Genomic DNA, 13,637 nt, shown 5'->3' with positions numbered 1-13,637 from the left:
AAATCTTGACTTTGACACTTAAGTAGTTTTGTGACAAGTTTCTTAAACTCATTGAGTCTCAATTTACTCATCTGTAAAATGGGATTAATAATAATAGTAACATTCACGTATGGTTATTTTGTGAAGAGCTTAGAACAGTATCTGGAAAATCAAAAAGATAACAGTCATTAACATTGAGGTTATGTTCTTACTGCAGTTTATTTTGTTCAGCAGTCCTGTAAACCAGAGAGAATTGGCTCCATTTTGCAGAGTTGACTGTGATCTGAAGGAGCTAAGTACCACTTGTCTCTGGTCCCACAACTACAAAGTAGCAGGGCAGAGATTGAAACCGATGTCTGTCTTGTCTGCACGAAGGTGTGAAAAGGAAGTAGTCTTTGTCTGCTAGTGAGCCCACAAAGCACTATAGTTCAGGGAAACTAGAGGTCCTGTGGCAGTAATCACTACTGTGTTACTTACATACTGTCTTCTTCCTGCCTTTTTTTATTACGCAGCAAAATAGTAGGACTCTACCATGGACATTTTTACTAGAATCCCGTGTTCTCAATTCATGGTTTGTTTTTAAAAAAAAAAATTATATATTTGTTGATTGCAAATTAAAGACATGTTCTGAGTGGGGAAAAAGATGTAACCTTTAAATGAATTTTATTTTATTTTTTAAACCCTGCTTAGTTCCAATAATTTTTTTCATGTGTGATTGAGGTTAAAAAAAAATGGCTCGGATTGTTGTGGGGACTACATATAAGTACTTATAAAAAGTAGAGATTTAGAGTGCTCTACTTTTTAAGCATTTCAGGTGGTATTCATTCCCTATATTTGTGGAACTTTTGTGTGTTGAGTTTATATGGAATTGTTCTCCACTTTTGAAAAAATTTATTGAACAGCAAGGAAATATTAATGAGCAGGTTCAGAAATCATTACTATTCCTCTTTATAGTTATGGTATAGATTTTGTAGTAAGGACTGTCTTATATTTTGTTAGAAGGTACTAAAAGTTCAGAATTGTTGGAGAATAAACTTAGAGGAAACTTAGCAAGTAGCAAGCTATCATATTCCCATATGATTTATCTTAAATCCTTGTCTTTAAGTTTATTTGGTGACAGGTATTCACTCCTTCAGTTGTTGGTGCTAGAGTGGACGGTCAGTTAGTTTTAGGTCCCATACTGCAGGTGAATACTGGCATAGTTGTTACAGTGAGGACTAGAGTGAAAGAAGTAGGCAGCGAAATAAAAATTGAGAAGTGAAATGATGTGAAGTTGGGGAAAGAACACAAAGACTAATTCAGACTTCAGGCTTTATCAGCCCTGTTCCTGTAGAATATTGTCAGGTAATGTTCTGTTACCTGCTATACAAACTCAAGCACCTTTCCTCTAGGGAATTTTCAGGTTGGGAAGAGGCGAGAGGGCAACAGGTACCTTTCTCACATGGCTCTGGGAATGTGACAGCTTGGGTGCTGTATTTTGTAAGTGCTAGTGGAATAAAAACTTTGGATTTCTCATAACGAGTTTTAAGGTCATAGTCAGTTTTTGTTTGACTTTCACACAGGCTAATAGTAATTAGCTCCAGGTACTACGTTAGAAATAATGATATATTTATGGTTTGCCTTGGATATTTTAAAAGATAATGTTTTCTTATGACACAGAACAAGTTAATTCGACTCCTGTGGATGACAAGAGAATATTGGCCTGCTTAGGTCTAACTTCCAAAGAGAAATCTTTTTTTTTAATTCAAGTATCATTAGATTTCTCAAACTTCTTCATCTTACAACTAGAAGATTGTACTCTTGGACCAATATCTCCCCCTTTCCCCTGCCCCTCAGAAGTGAATCCTTAAAAGGGTTCAAATCTGTATTTCCCTTTAATTGATGTAATGTTTTATTACTTTAACAAGTAGATATCTTTCAGCTGAATTCAATACACATATATTTTTTAAATTTTATAAATTGAATACATGTCCTAGGTCTGGAGGATATTCATGCCACAAGAAAAGTATTTGAAGGTTTTCGGTGTTCATCTATATTAAAAAGAAAATGTACCTGTTACATTTTGTACATTACCTGTTACCTGACATTTCACTTATAAACATGCCATACATACGTATATATGATTGCTTTAGCTGGAAACTCCCAACTTTCTGCAGGGCGAGAGGGGGAGAGTATTAGGGCAGAGTGAGAGGGAGAGAGTATTAGAGTATTAGTGGAAGGAGATATGGTACCAGCATCTAGAGTTAGAATTCAAAAGCTACTTTCTTTTTTTTTTTTTTTTAATATTTTATTTATTTGACAGAGAGAAATCACAACTAGGCAGAGAGGCAGGCAGAGAGAGAGGAGGAAGCAGGCTCCCTGCGGAGTAGAGAGCCGGACTTGGGGCTCCATCCCAGGACCCTGGGATCATGACCTGAGCCGAAGGCAGAGGCTTTAACCCACTGAGCCACCCAGGCGCCCCCAAAAGCTACTTTCAAAAAGAAATAGTATTCAATTAGTAATTAGATGTCTAGGCTAGCTCCAAATCTAATTAACTGAAATACTAAACATTTGAAAATGCTTTCTTTTTTTTCTCCAGCCATGGCAAATGTAATATACATTATGTGTTTTATAAGTACCTGCAAACTGGTCCTATCTAAGGTTTAAGAATGAGGGCAAGTCCCTAAGCTATTCATTTGACTAAAGCCAGCTCGTGCACAGAAAGCAGTATATATTGCTTGGTGTCATGCTTCAGAGATTAATACAGTAGCGTAGCCTCCTCCATATACTCATCGTATGATAGGGAAGCATATGTGATCACAGTATGTCTTGAGAAGTGCATTAAATAAGGGGTGAGGAAATTTCCTAACATAGGAAAGGAAATTATTTTCTATGGGTATATTAGAAAGGTTTTATGGAGGATTTGAAATTTGAAGGATGAGTAGGAATTTGCCATGTGGAAGAACAGAATCTAGGCTAGTGAACCAATATCTATGGTGCAGAAATACAAGAGAAGATGGTATGTTGGGTGCAGAATGAAAACATCAGTGTGATTGTATCATGAGATAAGAGAGAGAAAGTGGTGTGGGAACAGGAGAGAAAAAGAGGCAAAGAGGGCATTTGGAAGCCACATTTTGAAACTCTTTGATACCACAACGGTGTTTAGATTTTATTCTCTAAGATGGTAGGGGAATAGTGAAATTGTTTTTAAATTTGTTCAAAATACTAACTTGTATAATGTACCTCTTAAAAAAATACGACTTTGGGGGCGCCTGGGTGGCTCAGTGGGTTAAAGCCTCTGCCTTCGGCTCAGGTCATGGTCTCAGGGTCCTGGGATCGAGCCCCGCATCGGGCTCTCTGCTTCGCGGGGAGCCTGCTTCCTCCTCTCTCTCTGCCTGCCTCTCTGCCTAGTTGTGATTTCTCTCTGTCAAATAAATAAAATATTAAAAAAAAAAAATACGACTTTGACTTGTGTTGGCAGTGAAGTCGTGACCTAGTTAGAATTAAACAATAAGTTTTAGCAAAACTTGAGATGTTCAGTGGTCTAGAATTAAAACTTTTATTATTGCTTTGCTATTTAACAAGTTGAAAATAGAGGGGCACCTGAGTGGCTCAGTCGTTAAGTATCTGCCTTTGGCTCAGGTCATAATCCCAGGGTTCTGGGATTGAGGCCCACATCAGGCTCCCTGCTCAGAGTGAAGCCTGCTTCTCCCTCTCCCACTCCCTCTACCTGTATTGCTGCTCTCGCTCTCTCTCTCTCTGTCAAATAAATAAATAAAAATATTTAATTAAAAAAAAAGTTGAAAATAGAGATTTGCATTGATTCTTTTCCTAAAGTGAATTTTAGAGTAAGCTAGCAGGTTTCAAATTATTTAATAAATAAAACAATATTTCTTTTTTAAGAAATATTTATTTCTTTTGAGAGAGAGAGTTGGGGTGGGGGAGCAACAGAGGAAGAGGGAGACAGAGAGAATCTCCAGCAGACTCCCTGCTAAGCCTGGAGCCTCACATAGAGTTTGATCCCAGGACTCTGAGATCATGACCTGAGCTGACACCAGAAATCAGATGCTCACCCTACTAAACCACCTAGGCACCTGAAAACAGATTAATTCTACAAAATTAATACTTTAAATCTTTAAAATAATTTGATATGTGTAAACAGTCTTAACATTATTTTTTTTCCCCAAGAGTAATATTTCCTGATATTTACATTTGAGTTTTTCTTGGGCACCTGTGTGGCTCAGTTGGTTAAGCATCTACCTTCAGCTCAGGTCGTGATCCCAGGGTCCTAGGATCAAGTTCCGTGTCAAGCTCCCTGCTCAGGGAAGAACCTGCTTCTCTCTGTCCCTCTGCTGTTCTCCCTGCTTGTATACTCTCTCTCTGTGTCAATCAAATAAATAAATATAATCTTTAAAAAAAAATAAAAGTTTTTCTTGATCAGAGAGGAATGCTATGTATTTTTTTAAATAATAGCTTTATTGAAGTACTGTAAAATTTACTCATTGACTTTTTAGTATATTAACAAAGTTCTGTAGCAATCGCTATGTAATACCAAACATTTTTATCGCCCCCAAGGGAAACTTCATATCTTTTAGCAGTCACTTACCGTTCTTACCTTCCTCCATGCATCCGTACATGCATCTCTAGGCATCCACTAATCTACTTTCTGCCTCTAGATTTGTCTGCGAATTTCATATAAACAGATCATATAATATGTGGGTTTTGTGACTGGCTTCTTTCTCTTCACATGGTGTTTTCAAGGTTCATCCACGTTGTGGCATATGTCAGTACTTTGTTCCTTTTTATTGCTAATACTCAGTTGTGGAGATACATCACATCTTATTTATCCATTCATAAGTTGATGGACATTTGGATTGTCTCTATGTTTTGGCTATCTGAATAATGCTACTATTAACATTCATGTATGTGCAGGTTTTTGTGGAGGTTTGTGTTCTCATTTCGTTTCAGTGAAATTGCCAGGTCTTTAGGTAACTCTGTGTTGTGTTTAACCTTTTGAGAAACCACCAGGACGTTTTCCAACATGACTGTACCCTTTTAAAGTCTCATGTAGTTTCCAGTTTCTCTGTATTCTTGCTGAAACTTGGGCATTATCTGTCTTTTCAATTATAACCACCCTGGTGCATGTGAAGTGGCATCTCATTGTGGTTCTGATTCTCATTGCCTTAGTGGCTGATGATGTTGAACATCATTTCATGTATTTATTGGCTATTTGTTTGTCTTCTTCAGAGAAGTGTCTGTTTAAGTCCTTTACTCATTTTTAATTTGGTTATTTGTCTTTTTATGGTTGAGTTGCAAGAATTCTTTTTATATTCTGCAAACCAGACCCTTACCAGATATATGATTTGCAAATATATTCTCCCATTCTGTGGATTGTCTCTTCTTTCTTGAGGGTATTGTTTGGAGCATGAAAGTTTTTAATTTTCATAAAATCCAGTTTACTCTTTTCTTCTTGTTGCTTGTGCCTTTGATGTCATATTTAAGAATCCTTTGCTAGTCCATGGTCACAAAAATTTACTCCTATATTCTCAGATTTTTGCTGCTTACATTTAGGTCTGCGACCCATTTTGAGTTAATTTTATTGGAGGGTAAGGAAGGGGTCTAACTTTATTCTACTTCACGTGGCTGTCTTATTGAAAAGAATATTCATTCCCCATTCGTGTTGTCTTAACATAAGGTTTTGAGATGAAATTCCCATAGCATGAAATTAACCATTTTAAAGCATATAATTCGGTGTTGGCTAAATAGTGCAACCACCGCCTCTGTCTGTCTCTGTCATTTTGGTGGTTGTGCAGTCACCACTTCTCTCTTGTTCTGACTTTGAGAAAGTACTAAGCTAGGTAGAACTGAACATTTTCATCATCCCAGAAAGAAACTATTTTCATTAAGCAATAACTTGCCATTTTCTCCTCCTCTCAGCCCCTAGCAACTGCCAGTCTACTCTCTATGTCTGTAGACTTACCCATTCTGGATATTTCATATAAATAGAATCATAATCATGGCCTTTTGTTTCTTTCATTTAGCATGTTTCCAGGGATCGTTCACATTGTATCATGTATCAGTATTCCACTCATGTGTATAGCTGAATAATATTCCATTATATAGATACGCCACATTTTGTTTATCCATTCGTCTGTTGTTAAATATTTAAGCTGTGGTATATTTTGGGGGGAGACGTACTAAACAAGGATTTTATTTTAATTATTGGAGTATAGTTAATATACAGTATTAGATTCATTTCAGGTGTGCAGCATAGTGATTTGATGATTCTATACGTTAGTGTTCACCACAGCTACCACCAACCATGGTAGTCACCACGGGTTGCCATATGGTGTTATTACAATATTATCAACTGTATTCCCTGTGCTGTACTTTCATCTCCATAACTGATTAATTTTATAACTGGAAGTTTATATCTCTTACTCCCTTTCACCTGTTTTACCCATCCACCTACCTGCCTCTCCTCTAGTAACCACAGTTTGTGCGCTGTAGTTACGAGTTTGTTTTGTTGTTTATTTGTTTTTGTTTTTTGCATTCTACATATAAGTGAAATCATATGGTATTTATCTTTCTCTGACTTATTTCACCTAGCATAATACCATCTAGGTCCATCTGTGTTGTAGCACAAGGCACGATGCCGTTCTTTTTAATGGCTGAGTAATATTCGTGTGTGTGTGTGTGTGTGTGAGAGAGAGAGAGAGAGAGAGAGAGAGAGAGAAATCTTTCCCATTCATCTGTCAGTGGGCATTGGGTTGCTTTATACCTTGGCTGTTTTAAATAATGCTTCAGTGAATATAGGGGTGCATGTATCTTTTCAAATTAGTGTTTTGGTTTTGGGGGGTAAATAACCACTAGTAGAATGACTGGATTGTTTGGGTTTGTTGGTTGGTTTGTTTGTTTCATTTTTTGAGGAACCTCCATACTGTTTTCCATAGTGGCTGCACCAATTTACATTCCTAGCAACAGTGTAGGAGGGGTAAGTTTCCTTTACATCCAGACCAAAGCTTGCTCTTTCTTGGCTTTTTGATACTAACTAGCGATTCTGACTGAGGCATAGAAATGCTGAGTAGCAGGCTAAGTAGCAACCCAGCCCAAGCTGGAGACTCCTTTTTTAAGAAGGTTTCATACAGCTGTGCTGCCTTCTAAAAAGTCATTAAAATTGCATTATCTTATGATACCCTAATACTGATAAAATGTATTTAATAGCTTGAGATTTGGTAGATGCAATCATGGAGGTGTTACTCTAGTAATGTTTCCATCAATCTAACATTTATATTTGTGTTTTTGACTGCTTTTAAAAGTTTGATACCTGTTCTTCTCTAAGACAGCTTCACATCATCTGATTAAATTTTGTTCCACTTGTCAGCTCAATATTCTCCCCACTCATATTAACAGAAATTTATGTACGGTTTTTTAAGGTCATTAACCATTAGTCACTTTCAGTTTAAAGTCAAAAATTTTTCCTAGTTCAGCAAAACATCTTTTTCAAAATTGCCAGGGGGTGCTCTTCGATCCATTGTCATTTTAAACTTAGTGGATATTTTGGTTTTTCCTTTTAGGTGTTGACAGCTCTTCTACGACAAGCAGTGCTTCTCCAATGCCCAACAGTTATGATGCCTTGGAAGGAGGCAACTACCCAGGTAATTCATTTTCTGCTTATTTGACGCTTACTTGAAAAATTACTGAGCATCAGTTTTTTTCCAAACATCAACATATATTAGACATTATTAGCAGGCTTTTTTTATATAGCAGTATTTTTAACAGAAAAAAAGGGGCATTTTCTGGTATTTTTCAGCCTTAATTTAATAGTTGTAATTGCCATGTAGCAACTACAAATGTTGTTTCTGGGAGGCCTAAGAAAATTTATTATTTTACTTTTGTTATCATGCTCTTCATCTTTTTCCTCTTTCTGAAAGACTTTTAATGCTAAATAATTCTCCTCTTTCCCTTCTTTCTTATGCTAATAACTTCTTAAGTAAATTTTATATTTCTGTTCTCATGCTTAGGTCCTTGAATTCCTTCCAACTAGCCTCTGAGTATAAATAGTCTTTGACTCTTTACTCCCCCAATGGCTCCTGGCTGCCTCACCAGGTAAATAGATTAACCAACTTGGGGGTAGATGTTGGAGGCATTACTTTTAACTTTATCTGGAAATAATTTTGGTCATTACATAGGAATAGGAGTGGTGCATAGTATTTTAAAAATACAAACTTAAGTTTTAGAATTAGTAGTCATTTCATTATATCTTAAATTGTGATCTTCCTTTTTTGTATGTCTCTTATCACAGATAAACTAACAACCGCATCTGACTTCTCTTTTTCTCACTTTTTTTAATGATTCAAAACTTTAGGATGAACAGAACAAGTAATTTGCCCTTCATTTCTTACCACTTTGGTAATAATCCAGGATGGAGCTTAATTGAAGTTGACATATGCTGGACTGAACATACTATCTTGCTATCGCTGTGCTATAAAGCAGTAGAAAACTTTCATCTTCTCAGCTTAGTATAGAGTTCTCTTTTAATATTCCAAGAATACTTCAATAAGCTATTCACTCTTTTGTGGATAAGGATTTTTTTTCCTCTAGGGATGCATGTTTGTGTAAGAAATTGGGGACCCTTCCAAAAGTAATCACTGTTATCAAAATATTCCAGAAGAGTTCATTTGTTCAGTAAAAGGGGAATACTACCTGTGGAATCACTGTATTGTACACCTGAAACTAATGTAACACTCTATGTTAACTCTCCATTTGTTTAATTTAAAAAAATTTTTTAAGATGAATTTACTATAGGGGCGCCTGGGTGGCTCAGTGGTTTAGGCCACTGCCTTCGGCTCAGGTCGTGATCTCAGGGTCCTGGGATCGAGTCCCGCATCGGGCTCTCTGCTCGGCGGGGAGCCTGCTTCCCTCTCACTCTCTCTGCTTGCCTCTCTGCCTACTTGTGATCTCTCTCTGTCAAATAAATAAATAAAATCTTTAAAAAAAAAAAAAAGATGAATTTACTATAACTATATAGTATTTCGTGAGCTTCAAATTAACCTAACAAAACAAAAACAAAAATTAACCTGAAGTGAAATGACGAATGGGGTAGTTAAAAGATCGTGACTTTGAAGTTTTGAAGTTCGACCTTGATTTGCTTGTCCATATTCATTTCATCAACAAATCATAATCTTCCTATGAACTGTGCTGACACTAAGTGAGTGACCTTAGGCAAGTTTTCTAGCTGTTTATAGTGCACGAGAATTAAAGATGTGAACATCTAGAGCAGTAAGATTAAATGAATTGAAAATACTATGTCAGGTGCTAGGATAGAACTTAGGACTATAGAAATGTATGGTATATTGTCCCTTTCCTAAGAAAGGGGAGAAGTTTTAGATCTCCACATTTATGACTCCAGCTTTTTATATCTTATACTAATTACTGTTAGCATGTTAAGAGAACTTTGTACTTACATTCCCATCACTGTGATGAAGGATAAGCAGGATATGACACTACATTAAACTTCTTGTCCTGAGAAACGTGGGAGGTTTCCAGAAAACCAGTAAGCCAGCCCTTGCCTAATAAGCACAAGATGATAGAAGAATGTCTGGGAACATATCTTCAAAATGAGAGCCAATAGATACTGTCAGTAGAAAGATATGATTCTTGGGGCGCCTGGGTGGCTCAGTGGTTTAGGCCACTGCCTTCGGCTCGGGTCATGATCTCAGGGTCCTGGGATCGAGTCCCGCATCGGGCTCTCTGCTCGGCGGGGAGCCTGCTTCCTTCTCACTCTCTCTGCTTGCCTCTCTGCCTACTTGTGATCTCTCTCTGTCAAATAAATAAATAAAATCTTTAAAAAAAAAAAAAAAAAGATATGATTCTTGAAGAATCTTTTAAAAATATGTTTTATTAAGTCACTTTTAAGAGCATATTTTTGCAGAGTCTGGTTCCTATGAAGAATATAATTTTTATATGAAAAATAGATTGAAATTCATATATATGATATAGACTTATTTGACTTTAAAATAAGACTAACAGTATAGCAACATACTAATAATGGTACGTGTAGTAATTTTTAGGGTTTCTTGTGATTTTTGTGCTTAATGATTAAATTTTCTACAGTTTTTTCTCAGTTTTAATCAAATTTTAGTTCTTTATTTTAACATTTTATTTATTTATTTGAGAGAAAGAGTGTGTGCACAAGCAGGTGGAGCAGCAGGCAAAGGGAAAGGGAGAAGCAGGCTCTCTAGTGAGCAGGGAGCCCAATGTGGGGCTCAGTCCCAGAAGCCCAGGATCATGACCCAAGCTGAAGGCAGATGCTTAACTGAGCCACCAGGTTTGTTTAAAATTTAAATAATGGAAGAATATTTGTTCCTTAAATTTTATTTGGCATCTGTTACATGCCAGACATTGTTTTAGAAGCTGACCATTATACACTAGTCTTTCATAATCTCAGTTTTGCCTCTGCAAATAATACAGACTTCTAGCTGAGTAAAGGAGGCAAAGGGTTCATGATTCTGTTCTCTCTACTTCTGTGGATGTTTACAATTTCTGGATGTTTGCAATTTCTCCTAGTCAAAGGTTTATAAAAGGAAAATGCCAAAGATTATGCCTTGCCCAGGAGCCAGCTGTTTACAGAGTCCTGATTTTCAGTGTTAAAACCATGTTTTTGCCTTTGCTAGATATGCTTTCCTCATCAGCAAGCAGTCCTGCTCCTGATCCCGCTCCTGAACCCGACCCTGCTCCTGCTCCAGCATCTTCTGCTCCTCAGCCTTCAAAAACGGCCAAGCCATTTGGGTATGGTTATCCAACTCTTCAGCCTGGTTATCAGAATGCTACAGCACCACCTAACTCTGGAGTACCGCCCAGTAGCCCAGGGTATTCTGGATTCCAGCCGTATGCTCAAGTATGTATAACGACACCGCAGTTCTAAAATTGTCAAACTATTATCAATTCTTACAAATCCCTGGTGATTCAAATGGATCATAGGTGCAAATACAGATAAGCCTAGGTCATACATAGATTTTGGTTCCAGTTTTTGTGTGTTTGTTTGTATTTGTGTGTACATAGATAGAGATAAAAAGAAATATAAATATCAAATCTTTAAAGTCATTAAATCTGGATCACGTTACTAGGTGTGATTTTTCTGTCCTTTGTTGTACTTTTTTATTTTTTAGAACCTTGCAGGTTTATTTCTCACTCTCCCTCTGTACTCTCTGTCTCAAATAAATAAATCTTTTTTTTTTCCCATTTTATAAATAAATAAAATCTTAAAAACAAAAACCAAAAAAAAAAAAAAAAAAAAAGATGTTATAAATGTGGTTTGGATTTTGGTTCCAACTCTTAGATCAAAGAAGTCTTCCTGGTGCAACATAGAACTGAAATTGGTAACAGTCTCCACAAATGTAAATGCTAATCAGTAGTTATATTTATTACAATAAATGACCCATTTATTATATATATTAGATGACCCATTTAATATATAATATGTAAGAATATAAATTGTATTATTTAATAATATGATATATATTATACTGATATATAATATCATATATTATTATATTATTATCATATATAATATATATAATGACCCATTTATAACAAAATGACCCATTCTGATACGACCGTTTTTGGAGTCACCTTTGAAATGCCATATCAATTTAATAATAGGGAATAGTAAGTACCTTACATTTATATTTATTAAGAATGTAAAATGTAAGAAAACAATTGAAATGGTAAAGCGTTCTACTTAAAATGAAAAACTGTTCTTAGTAGACTAACCTTATAGAAAATTCATCTTATGGTACACTAAGAATGAAGATTAAAATGGGCACCTGAGTGGCTTAGTCAGTTAAGTGTCTGCCTTCGGCTCAGGTCATGATCTCAGGATTCTGGGATCGAGCCCCACATCAGGCTCTCTGCTTAGTGGGGAGCCTGCTTCTCCTTCTCACTGTGCCTGCTGCTCCCCATGCTTGTGTTCTCTCTGTCAAATAAATAAAATCTATAAATAAATAAATAAATCTTTAAAATATTTACTACCTGACCCTCTACAGAGAAAGTTTGCTGACCCTTGAAATAGTAGAATGGAAAGTATTGGTTTTTTGTTTTTATTTTTAAGATTTTATTTATTTATTTGAAACAGAGAGTACAGAGGGAGAGTGAGAAGCAAACTGCCCACTGGGCAGAGAGCCTGTGTGGGCCTCAATCCCAGGACCCTGAGATCATGACCTAGCCAAAGGCAGCTGCTTAACCATCTGAGCCACTGAGGAACTCCAAAAGTATTCTTCTCCATTTTATTTTGCAGAAGTTAAAAGATTGTCCTTGGACTAAAAGTAAAAATTAATATTTATTATACTAGATTTTAAAAATAACTTCATTCTTGGGGTCTGGGTGGCTCAGTCATTAGGTGTCTGCCTTCAGCTCAGGTCATGATCCCGGGGTCTTGGAATCGAGGCCCACATCGGGGTCTCTGCTCGGCAGGAAGCCTGCTTCTCCCTCTCTCACTCCCCCTGCTTGTGTTCCCTCTCTCACTATGTCTCTGCCTGTCAAATAAATAAAAATCTTCAAAAAAATAAAAATAACTTCATTCTGTCCTTCTGTAATTTCCATCCTTTTTATACTCTAGCTCTGATGGAAGGATCACAGGAGTTTGAATGAAGGAGACAGAGGCATACTAAAAAGTAACTGATGATTAATCACGGGAGAAATGAACATCATGAAGCAAAAGCTTTAGATTTTATACTATTAGAGACCAGTGACTTACATCTTTCCTTTTTTATAACTTTTTATTGAAACATCTGTATTCTATTTATGTATAATTAAATAAATCAATCTCATACTATTTGATACCTTTCTATAAATTGGACACATGTAACCAACAGCCAGAGTGCTTTCTCATGCCTTTTCTAGCCACTAACCCCCAAACAAAAGTTAGTAACTATCTTCACTTCTAATACTGCACATTAATTTTAACATTAATTTTACCTGTTTTTAATAATAGCTATGTATATTCTTGCCTAGACTCTTTGGCTCAGTCTTATGCTTACTGTGTGCTTACTCTGTTCATTCATTTTCATGGTTTCATGTACCCCATTATGTGAATATAGTAGTTTATTTATTTGTTCCATTGTTGCTGGGCGTTAGGGTAAGTTTCCAGTGTGGGGCTATTATGAATAGTGCTCTTGTGAATATTTCTGTTCATGTCTTTTAAATGAATGTATGTATCAAGGAGTGGAATTGCTGAGTCGTGGAGTATCCAGACTCTCCGAAGTTAATGCAAAACAGTTCTCCAAAGCAGATGTTCCAGTTTATACCTCCATTAACAGTGTGCGAGAGTTCCAGTTACTATATATCCTAGTCAACACTTGGAATTTTGACCTTTTTATGGTAGTTATCTTCTTTCATATTAAAAAGAAATTGAGACTAAGATAAGTGAAATCGTCTGTCCAAGACCGGGCTTAGTTCTGAGAATACAAGTCTTTACAGTTCAAAATTAAGCACTTTTTTCCTTCTCTTTAAATGGTAGGGACTTGTGCAAAAGAAGACCAAAATCACACTTGATATAAGGAAGATGACAGAGCAGCAATGTGGTTTGTTTTTTTTTTTTTAAGATTTATTTATTTATTTATTTGACAGCGAGAGAGAGAGAGAGAGAGAAGCAGGCTCCCTGCCAAGCAGAGAGCCTG

The 13,637-nt window shown here is 36.4% G+C and overlaps 1 protein-coding gene across 6 annotated transcripts in view; it reads left to right on the top strand.

The window, feature by feature from the left end:
• Nucleotides 1-13,637, top strand: part of SEC24B (SEC24 homolog B, COPII coat complex component) — a 93,845-nt gene that overhangs the window by 47,806 nt on the left and 32,402 nt on the right. For all 6 annotated transcript variants that reach the window (XM_045992099.1, XM_045992074.1, XM_045992090.1 and 3 more), the window contains 2 exons: nt 7,536-7,616; nt 10,635-10,858. In XM_045992099.1, the coding sequence (XP_045848055.1) occupies nt 7,536-7,616; nt 10,635-10,858 (305 nt within the window). The remainder of the gene's footprint in view (nt 1-7,535; nt 7,617-10,634; nt 10,859-13,637) is intronic.

Source organism: Meles meles, chromosome 2, assembly GCF_922984935.1.
Source record: "Meles meles chromosome 2, mMelMel3.1 paternal haplotype, whole genome shotgun sequence".
Classification (NCBI taxonomy): Eukaryota; Metazoa; Chordata; class Mammalia; order Carnivora; family Mustelidae; genus Meles; species Meles meles.
Note: the sequence above shows the minus strand (reverse complement) of the source record. Positions and strands in the feature narration are given on the sequence as shown.